This window comes from Scleropages formosus, chromosome 21 (genome assembly GCF_900964775.1).
Source record: "Scleropages formosus chromosome 21, fSclFor1.1, whole genome shotgun sequence".
NCBI classification, from domain to species: Eukaryota; Metazoa; Chordata; class Actinopteri; order Osteoglossiformes; family Osteoglossidae; genus Scleropages; species Scleropages formosus.
The window spans coordinates 21843448-21864367 of record NC_041826.1 but is presented as its reverse complement, the minus strand read 5'-3'; the positions used below and the strand labels follow the sequence as shown (position 1 = coordinate 21864367).

General features: G+C 41.8%; 1 protein-coding gene across 9 annotated transcripts in view; it reads right to left on the bottom strand.

The window, feature by feature from the left end:
- kcnma1a (potassium large conductance calcium-activated channel, subfamily M, alpha member 1a) overlaps window positions 1–20920 on the bottom strand; it is a 66431-nt gene that overhangs the window by 30303 nt on the left and 15208 nt on the right. For all 9 annotated transcript variants that reach the window (XM_018729977.2, XM_018729979.2, XM_018729980.2 and 6 more), the window contains exons 2-11: window positions 20225–20389; window positions 12391–12452; window positions 9485–9578; window positions 7971–8082; window positions 6738–6813; window positions 5909–5984; window positions 5350–5520; window positions 5002–5093; window positions 345–455; window positions 34–139 (exon numbers count right to left, since the gene is read on the bottom strand). In XM_018729977.2, coding sequence (XP_018585493.1) covers window positions 34–139; window positions 345–455; window positions 5002–5093; window positions 5350–5520; window positions 5909–5984; window positions 6738–6813; window positions 7971–8082; window positions 9485–9578; window positions 12391–12452; window positions 20225–20389 — 1065 coding nt within the window. The remainder of the gene's footprint in view (window positions 1–33; window positions 140–344; window positions 456–5001; window positions 5094–5349; window positions 5521–5908; window positions 5985–6737; window positions 6814–7970; window positions 8083–9484; window positions 9579–12390; window positions 12453–20224; window positions 20390–20920) is intronic.

Genomic DNA, 20920 nt, shown 5'->3' with positions numbered 1-20920 from the left:
GAATACTATTTGATACATGTAAAACATGTGTACCTTGACTCTGGCAAGATCATGTGGATTCAGAACAGATCCTTGATAGAATTCCACCTGAGTAAAGTGGCGCTTAAATAAGGCTTCCAGCTCAAGATTAGGGGAAATACTGCGAGAAAGACAACGGTAAGAATTAGTGTCAAATGCTGGAGCAGAAGTCGCTTAACATTGAAACTAATTTAACGTACATCACTCACACGTTTATGGGTTGCGGGGTGTATAAGCATATATAAGGTCACTGCATCCTTTTTATTGCTGGTTTCATATTTTACGGTGTCGTCAAGCGTACAATTTTAAAACTATATTTTACTTACTTATGAAGAAAAACAATTTCTACATTGACATCATCCCTGTCCTTGTGTAGGAAGTCTTTTAGGAAGTTGGAGACACTTTCTAGTGTTATATGACCACAGACGACAATGTGCCTATAAAAGAGAAAGTTTAGACTATTGTGAAACATCAGAGTAGAAACAACAATTGAAACGCTAAAACAAAGAGAAAAAAAAAAAAAAAAAAAAAAGCATTTTCATGTTTTAAAAAAAAAAAAAAAACTGCTCACTATAGATGTTCTGACACTCCCAAGTTTTATGCCTAGGACATTAATAATATACATTTAGAACAATTAATAAGATAAAACAATGTTACACTATAAAGTTACACTTCTCTTTGGAAGCAGACAAGGAAAAAAACAAAATTATTCTTAAGTGAGATTTAGAAAAATATTCACATCATAATAGTTCTTCAGGTGATACGTGGGTGTTCAGTTTATGGGACGTAAACAGCTAAATAACTGTGTTTACAATGAAAGACTACGTACTTGTTCTGGATATTCTCAAATTTTAGACATAAATACCTCAAAGTCTCTTTCCATGAACACAAATGAATTGTAAGTAACAAACATGAAAATACTTTCTAGCAACCAGTTAAAAAAATATAAAAAAGGAGTCAGACTTCCTGCTTTTAGCAAACAAATCCGTATTCTGTTCACACCACGCAAAACAAACACTGGGGGCCACAACAGGAAACGGTTAATGGAATGAACATGGACAGCATTATCAACCAATTTTAAAAAATCCCTTATGTGACAGGAAGCAAAAGCTTCAATGTGTAGATGTTTTTTGCATTTTGTCTCTCACACAACAAATGCTTGGCTAATTTCTGTTTATGACATTTTAGCATTGCCACTCCACATGCCTACTTCCTCAAAAATAAGACTGTTAAAACACAGAAAAGATTTATCCATGAAAATAATTTGTATTATTATATATAACTCACGGATACTACACAAGATATGTACGTATTGCCTATTCTTGCCTTATTATTACCTTACAAGAACAAGAACAAACCTCAAAAATCAGTGCTGCACATCATAACACAACCTAATAAGGAAAAAAACCATATTTACAAATTTTACCACAGTGACACAGGTCATTGGATTAATATGTGTACGTTTATGTTTTGATGTAAATATTAGAGATAATTCACTGTGTTAACGAAATTACCACCACATTCAGAACCATTATATAAATTCAAAGAGCTGTATCTTAACCCCCAGCAGTATAATGATTTGTTCGTTAAAGAGGTACATGTGACATAGCAGCGATCTGGTTTCTGCAACTATTCTTCGAACACAACTTGACAGTAAAATAATATCACATGCTTAGCTTATTTCGACTTAAAATTATAACTAAATATACGTATACATCTTTCACCTTACAGAATTAGTGTTTCTGATTTCATTTGAAAAGTTATTAGTATACTAATAATTTGGTCAATTTAATCTATCAAACAAAACTTTAAGTTCAGGAAAAAGATATTATTTTGAAGTGTATAATTTATCCAATAAAGCATATTTATTTTAGTGGTGGCAAAAACACCCTGCCACGTACTGGGTTAAACAAAAAAAAAAAAAAGAGATCAACAGAGCTACAATTCCTAGGGGGACATACTGGTCTTGCTTCGGGAACTCGGGAAAACATCTCTATCCTGTTCCTTCTGTCTATGTTACACTTTGTGTTCTACTATTTCCACTACGATGGCTGTTGCACAATGCAAATTCCACTTTGCACAGCTGACAACCGCAAATTCTGAAATATGCATTCAGCTTAAGGAGGGTCTATTTTAAAGTCTTTTTAAAGATTTTTTAAAAAAAAAAAAAGGAACTGCTGAACATATTCAGACATTGCTAAGTCCATTGCCTGCACTCATAACAGTAACTTAAAATTAAACGGATTACTATAACCGAACAACAGCAACAATATAGCAACAACTACGTTTCACAGAGAAACACATAAGGTATGGCGGGTAATGCTGCATCAAACAACTCCTCATAATAGTCTGGAGATTATCTAACGGAAATAACCATAAATAACCATCAGATACTCAGAAATATAACTGTAATATATTGGAATTCCGTCTATAAAGTTGAAATTATACACTAACATAAGATGAAACACATAACATACACTGTGAATCACAAAAAATTCAACGCAAACAAAATGTGATTTTTCTCATCTGAAATGATTGATCAACATTTTAATTTCTACACTTATAATTCCTTAATTCAGTGAGAAACCAACAATTTTTGCAGTAACATTCATTCATCAGATGCAGAGTTGTAAAGGGCATCTGGAATACACTGCAGAAGTGATGCCTTCAGGGATAAAAATGGGTATCTGTGAAGAGAGAATAGAAATCATAGACGCAAATATGAGATATGTACAAAAATTGGCTCCTGTAAAAAGATGTGTAAAATATAGAACCAATTCTATGCAGAATGCTCATTTACACTGTGCATTTTAAAATAATAATAAAAAAAAAATTATTAACTCCCGTATAGCAGAAACTGCAAGGCATGAACGAATCACTGCAACTGAAATATCACCCTTGAATTTCACCACTATGAAGTTCAGAAATGTGCTGATGAAACCAAGAAACATTTATGATCAATGCTCCGTTTGATCTCAAATTCGAGAAAAACTGCTTTCGGGCCTCATGAGATTGAGATGAGTAATGGAGAGATAGGAGTGTAATATGTCTGAAATGTTACATTCCACACTAATTCAGTCCAATATTTTGCTGTGCACTTCAAACCGATGATTGATGCACCTCCACTCCACTCAAAGCCACTGAACAGGCATCAGTGCCACTAAACGGTAAGATCGGCCATCAGAAAACTCCACAAAAAACTATTTCAAATAAAGGACAACAAATTACAAATTGTATGTGGGGCAGCAAACAGTTTAATAATACGTAAAACACTACACATCATTTTGGACCAAATGAAGGCCAGGAAAGAATAATATTACTCAATCAGGATTTTTCATTCGCCACAAAATGACACATTTTAAAATCTAGATACACTAAACAGGTTAACAAAAATAGAACAACAAACTGCTTTCTGAAAAATAATTTTCACAATATAGGATGAGTGAAAAAAATGAGAATTAGTGAAATTATGCATAACCTGAACTGTCTGGTGCCAGATCACACCACTCAATGGACTGTCTTCTCATTTGTCTTTTTTTTCCCCTCTTTTCTTTTTTTTCAAAAAAGTGAAACTATAAAAAGTAAAGAAACATGGCCAGAATTTGCTTTTTCTTCCATGACCTGTATAGATGAGCAGCACATTTCCTGAGAAAAGGTTTCCACTTAGGCAACACCCACAAATATGGCCCATGTAACACACATACTTGCACCTTTCCCGACCGCTGTCAAAACACTACCGAAGGAGCAGCACAGGAGACCCCCGAGTTTCGACGAGTTTCGTAAGTCAACTTTGTCGCACATCTCAAATCCCCTTACATCACATGAACTGAAAGGATATTCAAACAACATCATGAACGCTACTTTCTATTATGGGCCTTTGCTATATATTTTCACTACTTTCACACATTATAATACTAACACAGAGTAGTTATATAAAGACTATCACAGTTCATAATATAATTTATAAGAAAACATAAAAATGTTAAGTATAGGTGGTCCCCGATTTACGATGGTTCAACTTACAATTTTTCAACTTTACGATGGTAAGCTGGTGGTAGACATTCAGTAGAAACCGTACATCGAATTTTGAAATTAGTTTTTTTCCCAGGAAAGCGATTTGCGGAACTTGAGTGAAAGCAGGTGTCCATCTGCACCCCATAGTTCTTATAGCTAAGTAACAGTGTGACAAATGTGCTAAATTTGAATAACGAAACCAAAGTGTCAGGAAACGGGCAACAAATCAATTGCTGCACAGACAAACAAGAAAGTAACAAACAACAAATCCTCAGCCTCATACAAATAAGCCAAAAACAGGAAAGGGCTTCAGGAGTTTGATGGCAAGAGCCAACTGGCAGTGGTAATGATCCAAAAAGACTTTTTATTCTAAAAATGCACTCAAGAATACTGTACGTAAACAAACACAGAAACACGAAGAACAACAACTGCAAAACATATCTAAAAGAAAAAATGTGATCAGTTAAGCATATTGGACATTTTTCTTTATCGGACTGCACCAGCTGTAGGGAGGTCACTGAATCTAAATTAATCGAGCGGAACCTAAAGCTACCCCGAACGAAAAACCAGCATAAGCTCTTGCGAACGAAACGAAAACAGATGCAAATAAAGCAGAAACGACACATCCTCAGATACACAACACAGCGGGTATGGTTTCTTTTGCCGAACAAGACCTTTGTTGTTAAGTGCGGTATTTCAAACAGCTCCCTGTAAATGTCATTAAATTATCTGTAACACCCGATTCACGACGAAGGGATTAGAGTCACACAACCGCATAGGGTGTCAACTTACTTTCTGCCTCGAGTTGAGTTAAAACTCCCTCCGTATTTCTTCTGATTACGGATGAGTGCGGCAATTTCGGGCACGTAGCGAGCAAACATGGCCTACATGCATGAGACAGAGAGAGAAAGCGGCATGCAGAGAGTGTTCTACTGCAGGGTAGGCAGCAGAGCCCAGCTGAGTACTTACTTTCTTCCATTAACCGCACTATAGGTGCCACCGTATTTCTTGCGGTTTCCAATTAACTCGATGATTTCGGGGACATAGCTGGCAAACATGGCCTAAAAAAGGTAGGAGAGGAAAGAAAAAACGAAACAGAAGGATCAGGGACGGGAAAAGCTACTGTTTTCCGAAAGTTTTTCAGCAAAGACCCAAGAACAAAAATATGTGTCATGGAATACTAATAAAGTAATTTTTAAGTAGAGAAGATGCTATCTGCAGTTTTATTCTGAGAAAAAAAACCTGAAAAATACTTTGCAGTTTTCCACTCCTCAATGAGGGCTACATTTTCAGAAAGGGCAATAAAGAGATCTTTACCAAACCACCAAGAATGAAGAAGACCATGAAAAGGCGCCCAAGGGTGGTTTTTGCATAGACGTCTCCATATCCCACGGTGGACATAGTAACCATGAGTAAGTACACGCATTCCCAGTAAGAAAGAGACTGGGAATTTTGGAAATTCTCCCATGGATCTCCTGAGTTTTCAACCTGGAAATATTAATTCGAGAGGAGAAAAGGTTCACTGAAATATCTTTAGTGACACTTTCACATCCTCGTCTACGGTTCTTCTTCAACTTACGCACGACCTCTATTAAGACAATGAGAGCGCAAGTCCTGTTTAAAATTTACTGGCAGTACATTTTAAGAAACACAGTGGGGGTCATTAAATGCTAGAATGAAACAAATTTCATGAACACACCTGCCCATAAGAATTTTTCCATTTCCCAATTCAAGCAAAATTACGCAAACAAGTTGAGTGTTTTTTCAGGGGAAACAATCTTAAGTACGGGTGATATCACACACATTTCTGACAAGATATGCAGCTTCTCTGACAAAATACCACATCCAAAAGTTTCAGTCTGTATTAAAAACTTACCAAATGTATGAATCCAGCAGCTGTCAGCCATGTGCTTATGAAGATGGAGCACAGGTTCACAAGCTTGATGGAATTGCTGTTAAAGACAACCAACATTCATTTGTCAGGAAGCTCCATAAAGACAACAACTTGTGCTGGTATTTCTGGAGAAACAATATTCACAGGTCTTTTATGACAATTAAGAAAAAAGATGCCTAATTAGTCTCAGAACATTTTAAAAACGAAGAAGACACTGCATGTTTTTTGGGTGATCGCATGTAAAGAAGAAAATAATAATCATACATAGAGACGGTCTCCGACTTACGATGGTTCGACCTACGATTTTTCGACTTTACGATGGTGAGCTGGCGATACACGTTCAGTAGAAACTGTACTTAGAATCTGAATTTAGATTTTTTCTTGGGCAAGCGATATGCAGTGCGACACTCTATCGCGTTGTTGGGCAGTGGCAGCGATCCACATCTCCCAGTCTGCCACGCGGTCACTATACCCCCCATATCTACATTGTGTTTTGAGCATCCATAATGCCGCAGAAATGCTCGTCTCTGTCTCCCGCTACTGGCGGGAAGAAGAAGAGGAGAGCGGTTACTCTTGAGAAGAAACTCAAGATAATTGCCCAGCATGAAGGCAGCAAATCCGTAATGGCCATCGCACGTATGCTAGGCAATGATTTTCGGTAGGTTCTGCGTATCAAATGCATTTTCGATTTACGATATTTTCCACTTAGGATGGGTTTCGTGGATCGTAACCCCAACGTAAATCGGGGACCACCTGCACATACATGTTCTAAACAAAAATCATTGTCTTGGGTATGAGAAAATTTACTTACCTTGTTTTTAAGATATTCAGAAACTGTAAAATTTCTGAAAACTGGATCAATCTTAAGGCTCTCAGGAACCTTAAACCTGTGCATTAAAGAAAAAAGTCAGAATAATGAACAGAGAGGCTACACTAGAAAAGACAAACCAGACCTGAAAACACACAAGGATATGTGGAAGGTTGTAAATGTGTTTAAGAAAACACATCCTGCAATTTAATAAGCAAAAGACCACATCTGCACATCTAGTACCTGCACAAGTTAAACTACTGTTGTGAACAGAAGTAACTGGTAACCATAGTAACTGAGCTGAAATGTACACATACAAATGCATATGGAGGTGCTCCTGTGTCCAAACTGGTAACTGATTTAAGGCTGTAAACGACAAGCAGTCGCTATATATGAAATGCGCCCCATCTGCTCATTAATATTTCGTTTCAATCTGAGGTTCTGCACAATGCTTGGAGTTTGAAGCGGCTTCTCATTCTTTGCTACCCACAAAAGGAAGGAACATTTTTGTTTTTATTATTTAGTCTGCCGACTGACAGTAAAAAATAAGATATGAATCGTGATGCGATGACAGTAGTACTTTCAATCCTCCTAATAAGTACAGACCTGTATTAGCTGAAGGATTCTACATTTTCTACTATTTTACTATACTGTATCACTATATTACCACAGGTCTTATATGGCAGTTCAGTATCTGACTGTATAACAGCTATTTGAATTCTGTCACAAACAGAGAGAGTTATCTGCAGCAGTGTGGACAATGTGCCAGGATGGAAAGCGAAAAACAACAGCTGAGCCGTTTCAAATCATTTCATTTCCCATGCAAATTAAGTAACAGATGTAATGACGCTGACTGCAAAATCTGCATAAAGTGTAAAATGAAATAACTACAAGCTACTGTGTCATTACCAGTCCTGAAAAAGGAGATTTCTCAGCATCCAGTTGTCTTTTCCATTGAAAAAAGTCACTTTTTAGAGAATGTTTTTTACCATTGCCTTTAAGCTTTCCCTTACATTCTTTTCCAGAGAGAGTGTGTTCCACTGATGTATGGATGAGTGACCCATTGTAAGTAGTGCATCTAGCAGTGTAAGTTACCGTGGTGAATAAGGTGTGTCGGCTCATAACACTACATAGAGTTCATTGGAAGTCGCTTTGGAGAAAAGAGCCTGATAAATTAAAAAAAAAAAAAAAAAATGTAAAGAGTGAACTAGAGAAAGTGTAAAAAGAAAGACTTACCAAGCCAGCTTCTGTTAAGATACACAGACACAAACACTGGTGGGACCGTGAAGAAATCCACAACAGAGTTCACCTCAAGCCAAAACCACAATTTGTCATTGGCTGCAATGAACTGTGGGAAAACACAAAGGGAATAAGCAAATATTGCATTCTGAGGCCCAACCAAAGCAAAAAATACAGATGGTTCGACAGCGATACGCATTCAGTAGAAACCGTACTTTGAGTTTCGATTTTTTCCAGGCGAGCGATATGCGGTGCGATACTTTCTTGTGATGCCGGGCAGTGGCAGTGATTCACCAGTCTGCCACGCGGTCGCTAGTGTATACAACCGATACTCTACAGTGTTCTGTGTTGCCAGCGTTTTTTTGGATACCCCCCCGTATCTACGCTGCGTTTTGTGCATCCGTCCCGTGTACGAAACGCCCTTCTGTGTCTCCTACTACTGGTGGGAAGAAGAAGAGGAAGGCAGTTACTCCCGAGGAGAAATTCGAGTTAACTGCCCAGCATGAAGGCGGCAAGTCCATAATGGCCATCGCACGTGGACTTTCGCAATTGACCATGTTAAAGGATAAGAAGCGATGATGTTCGGTCGGATCGGTGTATTAAATCCATTTTCAACTTACGACATTTTCACGATGGGTTTATCGGAACATAACCGCATCGTAAGTCGGGGACCATCTGTCCTGAAAATAATTGCACAACGTTCGTCTCTCATAATAAAGGGGCTCCATAAAAAAGATTCTGAAAAGAGTCTGTGTATATGTTTCATTAACATACTATTTATATTTGTATATTTCTATATTACAGGATGTATGTCTTCAAAATTAGCGCAACAAGTCAGCATTGCACACGTCGAACACTTTCCTTTTTTAGTGGGCCACCTGCTGCCTTTCCTTAGTTTAATCACGCATGTCATATTTTATATGTCTTTGTGCTGTAATACAAACTAAGCATGAAGCCAGAGCTTTAAAAAAACTACATCTAAGTGCAATATTTTCAAGGAGGTTTTCTGGATTAGACAATTTCCTGAAAATTGCCATATATAAGGAACATTTCATTTGATCTTTACATTATAACTCTAACAGTTAAAGTTGATAATATAACATAATATAATATACACATACACTTTCTGAACCGCTTGTCCCATACGGGGTCACAGGGAACCGGAACCTAACCCAGCAACTCAGGGCGTAAGGCCGGAGGGGGAGGGGACGCACCCAGGACACACCCAGGACGGGACGCCAGTCCGTCGCAAGGCACCCCAAGCGGGACTCGAACCCCAGACCCACCGGAGAGCAGGACCCGGTCCAACCCACTGCGCCACCCCACCACCGCGCCCCCCCACTAATATAATATAATATAATACATAACTGCAAATTTTTTTTTATTCCAGAAAACCACCATGGTGGAGAGAGATTTTAAATCACTGCAAGTTGTTTGTTCGCATCACTTTTGCAGTTGTACAGCTACACAAACACAACAGCGACAAAAAGGTTACCGTGGCTTGTACTTACACGCAGACCGAAGTAGAGTAAGAAGAAAACGTTGAAGGCCATGTCAATCTGTAGAGTGAAGTCCTTGTAGAAATTCTGACATGATTCTATAGGGCTGTGAAAAGAGAAGAAAATTGTGATTTACTGCAGCGCCGTAAAAAAAAAATAAAGAAAAAATTCCATATATTTGAAATCCAGGTTTACATGACAGCTGCCCCTGCACAACACTGAAAGGGACTTCTCTTGTCTAAATGCACTTGTAATAATATATAATACTGTATTTATAACTATGTAAGGGATTATTTGGGTAATTCAGAATTTTATAAATTTATGCAGAGAAGCACTTTTTCCTCGTTGAAACTCTTATAACTCAACTTCTATAAAACAACTCCGATAAAACGACTTCAAAACAAGAAAGTTATACACTTTGAAAGTATGTATGCTGTTACATACATTGTTCTAAAGGTGAATTCATTAAACATTTTTAATAGGTTAATATTAACAATTAACATTAATAATTTGCTATTGATATTATTGTTAATATTATTATTAACATTATTAATAAGCACCTCAGACCCCTGAAGAACTGGTGGGGTGAACAGCACCAGGAAGAAAACTGGTAAAGTGAAAGTGAATAATTAAAATTGTCAGCTGTGTGATGTTATACAGTAACTAAAATTGTAAATAAAGCAAAAAGCTATTTGGAACTTTAATCGGAATATTTGTAATTTTAAATGTACTTGGAAAAAAATGAACATTCAGTTATTTTATGCTTTTTTTTTTTAATAATTTCTTTTTAAATTAAATGCAATACGGTTTCAGCATCTTCTGTGCCTCAACGCCTAACGGTCTAAATACAATTAAAAGGTCGTCTCCAGAAACTTTGGTGCGCGGACACTACGTACAGCCTAATGCAGCTGACATTTTTCGGTTTGCTTCTTCGGCTGAAATACGTGTCGACTCGGCTCGCTGAAAAGATCGGTGACGCCAATTCCCGCTTGCGCAGCTTTCATTTATGCAAGAGCAGGTAAACTGGGGTGAACGAGAGCAATTACCCCTTCCCTATATGTTTTTTCGGAATTGTCATTGCGGTCGCCTTCTTCATTTCGCCCAGGGACATTACCCCGTTTATGACATCGTTCATCCCCCCGGAGGCGTGTCCTCTATAAAAGCCGTCATCCGTAGGTGCGCGTTCGTTCAGCGAGGTGGAGGCCCTGCTCCGTCATTCGGGCCGAACGCTTGTGCCATATAGGGCCTTGGAAGTTGGACCATTTGCTCCATTTGCTCCGGAACAACCCGCAGCTGTAGCTAAGTAAAGGCTCAAGGAGATTTCTTACGTAACGGGAAACATGAGCAAGGCTATTTCTGTCTGTGCGTGTGTGCGTGTGTGTGTGTGTGCGCGCGTCAGCCTCCCATGTGACTGCCGAGTGTGAAGTGACATTGAAACTACAGAAGAGAGTTCCATCGCGATGAGCGCTGGATACCGAACACACGACTGTACAAGTTCGAGATTTCCGTGCCGTTTTCAACAACATGCTGTGTTACGTCGTTGCTTTTCACCAAATTCCACATCCATTGGATACGGATGTACGGACAGGCGCTCTGGTTTCCTCCCACGCTACGAAGACATGCTGTTCAGGTTCACCCATAGTGTGTGAGTGATAGAGAGTACATGTGCTCCGCTGATGTATGGATGAGTGACCCAGTGTAAGTAGTGTATCTAGCAGTGTAAGTCTTTGGGTGCTCTGGTTTCCCCCCACACTCCAAAGATGTGCTGTTCAGGTTCACCCATAGTGTGTGAGTGACAGACAGAGTCTGTTCCACTGATGTATGGATGAGTGACCCACTGTAAGTAGTGTATCTAGCAGTGTAAGTCTTTGGGTGCTCTGGTTTCCTCCCACACTGCAAAGACATGCTGTTCAGGTTCACCCATAGTGTGTGAGTGACAGAGAGAGTGTGTGTGTGTGTTCCACTGATGTATGGATGAGTGGCCCACTGTAAGTAGTGTATCTAGCAGTGTAAGTCACCGCGGTGAATAAGATGTGTGGGCTGATAACACTACATAGAAAGTTCATTGGAAGTCGCTTTGGAGAAAAGTGTCTGCTAAATAACTAAATGTAATTAATGTATTTTATTGGCCTGCTACAGAGAGCAGTTCCAGTGTTGCTCCACCCCCCCCCCCCCCCCCCCCCCCCCCATGCCATTCTCTGGAATAGTAGCTACAAGTATGATCCATGTAGTGCAGTCAATGCTACGAGCTCTTAATATTCTTTTCATCTGTTATTCTCAAAATTCATTGCTTTCATGTTGGAACCTTTACTCATCAATGCAGTGACTCCACCTGCCGAGCCCTGTCTACCAAAAGGAAAAGGATATGATGTAACACAGGATTTCCTGCATAATCTTCAAATAAACCTTATGAATGAATGAATCTTAATTATTCAACAGCACAACTGAAATGCTCAAGAAAAATGTCCAGAGTGCACATGACGTGCAATGATCAGCCTGGTGATATTTAGGACCGTGGTCAAAAAAGTCCACTTTTTATATATGTTCCAAACATAAACCAAACACCGGACCTGTAACTATTTTTTACCAAAAAAAACAGAAAAAATGAGTGGCATATTCCACGTTTCCAGAAGCGGAAAAGTGGACATGAACCCCACAAAGACCAAATATTGACAAAAAATATATTTTGTGCCCTGTACTCATTTTGTCACTTTGTTTATTCATTTATTCTCTATTTATAGTGCTTCTTAAATGATCAGGCAGGATAAGTTGAGAGAAACTTGTAGTTTCCAGATTTTTTTTTTTTTTTGTTATTGCAACATACAGAATACGGTAACACAGAGTAAAACTGGTAGGTCAACCTCAAGCATAATTAAAGAAAAGCAAATTAAAATGTAGACAAACACAAAAATACTTACTCCGAGGAGTCTATGAAGTATATTCCAAGTGCTCCGATGCTGAGTGCAAAAACTAGGACCACCTGAAAGAGGGGAAATGCTTCAGCAGGAAAAACGTACATAATTTTCAAAGAAAGGTATAACTGTACGAATGCTAATTATACAGAATAAAAACAACCACTAGGTCCTAGAATTTTAACACAACTTACATTATCTTCTGGATATTGCATTTACAAAAATGTTGGTATCAGAAGACCTTAAAGGAAAAAAATCCATAATTTCTTTACATGTTTATCAGAGTAGTAAGAACAGGACTGACTTGTACTTGTACTTGTACTTGTACTTGTACTGGGGGACAGCTGGTAGTGTAGTGGTTACAGCTGCTGTCTTTGGACCCAAAAGACACCGGTTTGATCCCACTCTAGCTGTAATACCCTTGAGCAAGGTACTTACCCTAAATTGCTCCAGTAAAATTACCCTGCTCTATAAATGGGTAAATAATTGTAACTTAACGCCGTAAATTGCTTTGGAGAGAAGTGTTGGATAAATGTACAAACATTTTTACAGCACTGGTTCTTACATTTATCCACCCAACAATAAGAGACTGATTGATTTTAAATTCTAGATGCAAAATGTTATGTGAATTCACACTGCAGCAAATGAGCTTTTTCTGAGCTTCACGTGCTGTCATGATATCCTCTGCAGGACTTTGCACATGCATGTCTTCCATGTTTACATTGTGCACTGCACACTTTACACATGTCCATAATTCTTTCTCTTGCTTTTGCACTAATAGTTATTTTGTAAATTTGTAATTTATGTCCTCCGTCTTTTTTTGCTGGGAGGATTCAGAGAGTAAGAATTTCATTGTATGGCGCAACGGAACGGACTGTTTACTGTACATATGACAATAAACTCTTGAATCTTGAATGTAAAGGCACTGATTTACCATATCAATTCCTTTATTAAGATCATTGCGAACATTCCTTATGTCACTTAAAAATGACAAAGGGTCGTCCCTGGGGCGAAGGGGACATCACCCGTTGAGTTTAGCCCATGGATTCAACCATTTCAGCTTCACAGATGGTTTTTTTGTGCACGTCTATATGAAACTATGTGAAAACATTTTGCAACCGCAAACATGTATGAAACGAGACCAAAGAATAATTTGAAGGCCCTCCTGCTACTGCAGCTTTTTGCCCAAGAATTTTTAATTATCAGTGAATTTTAGAGGTGACACATCGAGCAACGCACACATGGCCAAGGATATGTTTAAAAGCACGGCCATGGTGATTAATGTACTACGCTGGACGTGTGACCCTCAACTATGTCCTTTCATCTCACTGTGCACAACACAAGGACACTGCAGCAAAAAGTATGCAAATACAGAGGATCATTTGCCTACTAAAGATATCACGCTGAAGTCGGAGGCTGTCATTGCTAATGATAACGTAAGAGTCACTGGCATAGCTATTACTGTATTGATAGTACAGTCCGTCTGGGGAACGATGAAAACAGGCAGGCAGTGGCTGAAAAAAATCTCTATTAAAAAAAAAACTGCATATACATAAATAAATAAAATATGAGTCACAAGTAGTGCTGTTGTCTCACAGCGCCTGGGTGGTGAGAGAGGACGAGGGTTCGATCCCAGCTCAGTCTGTGTGGAGTTTGCACGTTCTCCCTGTGTCTGTGTGGGTTTCCTCCAGGTGCTCTGGTTTCCTCCCACACTCCAAAAACACGCTGTTCAGGTTCACCCATAGTGTGTGAGTGACAGAGAGTGCGTGTGTGTTCCACTGATATATGGATGAGTGACCCACTGTAAGTAGTGTATCTAGCAGTGTAAGTCACCGCGGTGAATAAGGTTCGTGGGCTGATAACACTACATAGAGCTCATTGGAAGTCGCTTTGGAGAAAAGCGTCTGCTACATAAATAAATGTAATTGTAAAATAAAAATTAAAGAAAAAAAATTATAAATTTAAATTGGAAAAAAAATGACAAAACACACAAAAATATATACAGCAAGAACACATCAATATGTGTGTGTGCATGCAAATGTAGAGCTCTCACAGCTCACGTTACACTAAATCAGCTAAATCAGAGCAAACCTAAGACATGAACCAGGCTCAGTGCCTCCGTCCCTCGAAGGTTGAAAAGCAGCCTTTTGTTCGCATGAGTTTCACAGCAGTCGTCATCCACAGGGCTTTTCCTTCAGTTTATTTTATTTTTATATTTGACTTGCATTGTTTTTCCCAGACGTATACAGCACTGCTTGAAAGTATGCGAAGCCCTTGCATCCCCATTACTTGTATTGTAAAATATGCATAACAAGCTACCATCTCACATTTGCAGAAAACATATTAGAAGAGAAGACATTTCGACAGGGCTGTGGAGTCGGTACACAAAACCTTTGACTCCAACTCTCACACACATTGTCTGAACCGCTTGTCCCATACGGGGTTGCGGGGAGCCAGAGCCGGAGCCTAACCCGGCAACACAGGGCGTAAGGCGGGAGGGGACACACCCAGGACGGGACGCCAGTCCATCGCAAGGCACCCCAAGCGGAACTCGAACCCCAGACCCACCAGAGAGCAGGACCCGGTCCAACCCACTGTGCCACCGCACCCCCCCGACTCCAACTCCAACTCCAACTCCACTAACCCAATAATTTCTTCCGACTCCGACTCCACAGCACTGCATTTCAACTGAAAATATGAGCGTGGAAGAGCTCCAACAAGGGCCCCGAGACGGGGGGGTCGGGCCTTCGTCGGAGGATCCTGGTGGACTCGCAACCGTGCTTGAGGGCAAAACTCCAGTGACACTTTATCGTCCATAATACCGAATGAGCCCTAAAGCGGAAGTGTTTTGAAGAAGGTAAAATAAAGCGAATTCAGATTTTCACATATCATGTTGCCTCACTTCATTCCAGACCTCAGCTGGACACGTGCAGCAAACTGACAAAACGACTGCGAGGAGAATATGGGCCGAACCTTTGCGCAGTCTTGCGAAAACACGCGACGCGCTGTCCAGATGGAGACGCGGTACTGCGGTAGGTGGCATTCAAAGGATTTGGCGAGAGCCCCAAGGAAACACTCGACGCCTTCCAGCGAGCTTCGCAGAGAGACCGCAGAAGCCACCCAAAAACTGTCCTCCCGGTGCATTTCGGTTCGGTGCTCGTTCTCCGGCACCTGCATACGCTCACTGACCGACTGGCATTTACTGTACAGTCGGAAGGAGTGGCGGCGTGTTGGCAAGAGAGGCCAAAGCGAGGCATTCAATTTGCACGAAACCACTATACCCCAACCAGACGGCTACGCTCCTCCGCATCTCCCCACCTGGCGGTCCCACGCACGAAAGGTAAAGCACGAAGGTTCTCGGTTCTGGCTCCGTTGTGGTGGAACGGCCTCCCCCGTCACTCGGAACTGCTGAATCCCTGCCCGCAGTTAAAAAGGGTCTTAAAACTCACTTTTTCCAGACTCACTTCGTCCATCATCTCTGAAGTTCATGTAAGGTGTAAATGTTCATGCACCATAACTTTAAGATGATGCCCAGATAAACCTTTACACAGCTATTCCTGTAATGTAAATGTATTTATTTATATATATATATATAGCAAAAAAAAAAAACATTTCTAGGAAGGTGATCTGGAATTGTGGATATTCTGATAACGTTTTATGCGGCTGACAGCCAGCAGCATAGCAGTTACAGCTACTGCCTTTAGATCCAAAAGTCACAGGTTTGATCCCCCCTCCAGCTGTAGTACCTTGAGCAAGGTACTTACCCTAAAATTGCTCCAGTAAAGTTACCCAGCTGTACAAATAGGTAAATAATTGTAACACTGTAAGCTGCTTTGGAGAAAAGCGTCGGATTAATAAATTAATGTAATGCGGCTACTCGTGTGATGAATATCGGTTCATATGGTGGAAACAAACTAACTGCACTAAGGAATCACACGTCTGCATCTAATTGTCTCTTTCTGCTAATGTAATGAACACATTATATTTTCTATGAGATGTATGTCGCTTTGGAGAAAAGTGTCTGATAAATGAATACATGTAAATGTAAAATCTACAGCTGTGTTATGCTGAAACAAAAGGAGTTGCATAGAATCATCACTAAAGAGGCACAAAATTATTTCATTACAAGCAGCATCTTACACGCAGCGCTGTCCAATGTCACTTCCTTCGAAGCTAAACCGACACTTTCTTCCCTCTCTTTCCATATGAATGTTAATTATCGTCCCGACACGGCTATCGTGACACAGCCCTGGCTGTGCGCCAAACACAGAGTAATTAACTGTATTTTCGTGGTAAATTTACATTTCAGTCGTCCACAGTTGTCCACTTGGCACTGACATGAACATGACAGTTCATTTAAATTTGCAGAATTTTTCATTGTGGTATTAACTCCAATCCAATAGAAGTAACAGACTTTCAGCAAACAAAGACTGGCTTTTTTTTTTTTTTTAAACAAATAATACCTAAAACACAGGACTTTCAAACATCAGTAAATCTGAGCATATCACTGCCAGTAACTCCCAAAAAAAGGCCTACAGACAAACACGTCAATTTCTCCACACTTTGACTGAATTATTTTACTATAATAAAATTCATAGTCCTGATTCAAATACCTTGTAAATATTCGAGAAATGTAGAATATTTCATATTGACGTCATGCTAAAAGTTGCAGATCTAATCTGCACGCAACGTTCCTGGTTACACCATAATGAAACAACGTGACCCTCATTATGCTGCACCATGTCGACGGACTCGGCCCACAACTAACTTCGGTGGGTCTGGGGTTCGAGTCCCGCTTGGGGTGCGCGGAGGTTCCGCGTTTCCGGCCCGCCATGCGGAAGAAGGACCCGGCAACCCACCTCTGTTCCTCCCTTGGCTTGAGAACCACGCAGGTGGTTGCTGTGGGTCAGGTTTCGCTGGGTGGGGCCGACAACAGTAAATGGGTAAATAACCGTAGGTGGTTTAACGCTGTAAATTGCTTTGGATTAAGGTGTGAAATAAATACAGCCTTAATTATCAGCAAAATACAGAGACGAACAAAGACACGATACGTGCGGAATGCAACTTATCTATTTATATTGCTCAGAATGCTTCTATATAATGCAAAATATCACTCTGTGAAGGAAGAGTGTAAAGATGTTCTTTAATGAGAGTCCCGTTCCCCCGAACCGTGTCGTCCCTCCGAGACTCCGAGGCTCCGAGTTTGAGACCCCGATCTAAACGCAGGCCGCTCAACACGCCAACACATTCTTCTGGTGCTTTTCATTTGTCTCTATGGCTCACGCCCTTTATTATCGAGGGTATTTGTCCCGCTTTGAACACGGAGAAGCGTAGGGGCCCCCCTCCCGCTCACAGATTATGCCTATATACACAATACCCCCCCCACCCCATGACCCAATTTGAGCGCTCACTACGAGTACCAGCCACCTGCAAATAGAGTGACATTTACGCTGACAATTTCATGCGACCCACTTCCGACTTTCTGCCTTATCTAAAACCGATATTATCTGACAAATATTAAAAGGAGAAGAAATAATCAAAATCGGGGACATGGAAACCAACGCTGTTCGTTACAATATAAACTGAACACGTATAAGGAACTCACTTCATTCAGCTAAATTAAAAAATATACACACATATATTTATTTATTCTTTGTCACATAACTGTCACAGCGATACGGAGGGTCAAAAGTGTTTTTAAACGCGTGAATATGCAAGGAAATCATCTCCATGGCGTACACGCACCGCCATTCCGAAGTAAATGATCCGTAAATACGACGCCACATGTCCAGGCTCTCCGGTCACACACTCGCTTTGCCTTAGAGCGTAAATCACCTAAATGTAGGTAACAGAAATGGGTCAGTGCCTGATACCTTTCGGGCTACTGTGCGATTACATGGCAAAACACTAATAATTATATTTTAAATTGAATTGTTTTTTTGACCCTAAAATTGAACAAAGTACATGGGTCTCAGTGCACTCCCAATCCATTAATGTTCATTTTATATATATTATTTCGCTTATTTCTGCAATCCACTGGCATCCACGGTGTACCCTAACCGGTGTCGTGCCCCGAGCCTCCGGGATAGGCTCCGGACTTCCGCGACCCAGACCCGGACGAGCGGTTACCGGAAGTGAGGGAGCGAGCAAGCGAGAGAATTGAGCCCAGCGCAGGGAACAGGGGAATCTCTACCTGGCCTCAGCCATAAAAAATAAACTTATTTCATAAGGACCTCCAGCAGAAGGTGGAGTGCCTGAGACTGACCACCTGATGGTGTTCTCTCTCCACGCACCAAGTGAAACCCAGGCTGTCCACTCTTCACTTGTTCTCTATCTCACCAGGATGGAAGTCTCGCCGTTTTTACACTTTTTTGAATTTACACGCCCTCCCGGTTGAGATCGTTCGCTCGCGCAAGTCATACAAGTAGGAGAGAAGTTTGCTCGGTGCTTCAGTCGTTTCGGAATGTTTATTTAGAAGTTTACCTGGTTTTGGAGCCAGCATTCAAGCGCGCTTAAGGAAGCTTTCGGCTCCTTCGCACGACGACTCGGAGAAGCCATAAGCGAAAACGCACCTGCGGCCGCTGCGGCGCCGGTGGGCGAAACGAGACACGGTGGCTCCCTGACTTAGAAACTTGGAAGGAACAAACTTTTCACGGATGCAAACTTTTTCAGAAGCATTTCCCTATTTTTTCGCAAAAAGAGAGCCGGCGTACCAAGCGGAGGCCCGCACCGAAGCGCCACCCGAGGCGAACGGCTGGCGAACGAGCCGTAGACAGCCCTCTACGGAGGCGCTCCCCCGTGATCCTCCGACTCCTCCGGCTTCAAACTGATGCTGCGTTTCGAGGTAAACAATTGCGTTTCCTTTACTGCGACGCTCCTGTTGGGAATTAATGAATTTTGTGGGGTGAAAGGAAGGAGCACCGACACCCCGGTCCAGCTGTGGGAAGGGTTCCTCACGGGGATAAGGTATTGCAAACAGCCCTGCCCGGGGACTCCGAACATGGAGGCATGTGCACGAGGCATCCCGGCTCACCAGAGGGAGGGGCTTCCTACCGCCGTGCTCTTCATCATCATCAGCCATTCCGCTCCGACCCTTCCACTTACGCACGTTTCTCGAAGGCGACGTGCAGCTCGGTAAACGACGGAGTCCGGTTGTCCGGTACCACATTAACGCGGGCAACCGCACGCAGGACCGATGACGAGCTCCTGGTCTGCTTCATTATAGGACTGACCTTTGAACTCTGGGTTATGACCCAACTCGCCGCCCCAGTTGGGTTTGCGAGGAGGGGACCAACTGTATAGACGGAAATAAAACTGAGTTATAAAGGGCGGCCGGCAGCGGTTGGAGCCGCTGCCTTTGGACTCAAAGGTTACAGGTTCGACTCCCACCGCCAACTGTAGCGCCTGTGAGCAGGGTACTTACCTTCAATTACTCGAGTAAAATTACCCAGCTGTCTAAATGGGTAAATAATTGTAGGTACTTCAACAGCATGAGGTGCTTTGGGGTAAAAGCGTCAGATAAATTGGTCAAGACAATATTCCTCTGTTTTCTTAATTTTTCTTTCAACTCATTCAGTTGATACTCAATAATTGAGTTGAAAAGTAAACCGAAACCTCTTAAGGGATATATTTTCATCAAGATTATGCAGTTTTTTAGCAGCGAACACTTGGCATTGGTCCCAGCTGCTCAAAATCGTGCGGCAGCACTGAAAATTCGCCACTTTTTCTTGGGACGGAAAATCGCGCAAACGCACTCCGGGGTGCGACACAAGCGTGACAAAAGGCGGTTACGGGCGAACGGTGGGGCAGCACGCAGGAAGGCCATCCCGTCGAGACTCACCAGTACTCTGCCGGTCAGCGTCTGCGCAGATATCATGACCCCAGCCCAGTCCTTCACAGAGGTCATCCACCCCACTTCGCTGGTGGACGACTCTTCCTTCTCGTCGGGGATCTTGGTTCCCCCGTCGGCTGGGTTACTGGAAGGATTGCTGACCTTCTGCGCTTCCTGCAGAGCAGAAACATTAAACCAGCACCATTGAAGCCCGCACAGGTTGCTTGTATAATTTGCGTCACCTCCCCCCCGCCGCCACCGCCCCCACCCCAACTTCCGCCTTTCGCACCACCCGGGACTCAATTTCAGTCGTGGCGGGAGCTCATCCACCAGGTATGGTAGGGAGCGGCGCCGAGCTTGACGGCAGCACACGTCTTCCTCGTGCGGCAGTGTGTGGGCTGACCGTGGGAACAGGTGCGAATCACACCGCGAGAGGTAGCATGAGAGAAAGGGCCGCCAAGGGCCAGTTACTGCGCGCTCACCCGCAATGTGGCCGACGCAGGATTTTGTCCCACTTCGCCGCAACGTTAATTATCCTTCATCACGTCGTACCCCCACGCTCTCATTTTAGAGGCGAGAAAGCAAAGAAATGGGAGCCGAGCGATGTCGGGTTTGCGGCGGCACCATCGACGAGCCCGCAAATCTTCCCCGGACCATGATTACCCCACCTTCGTTTCTTCACCCTAAGCGTCCGCAGCATAACGT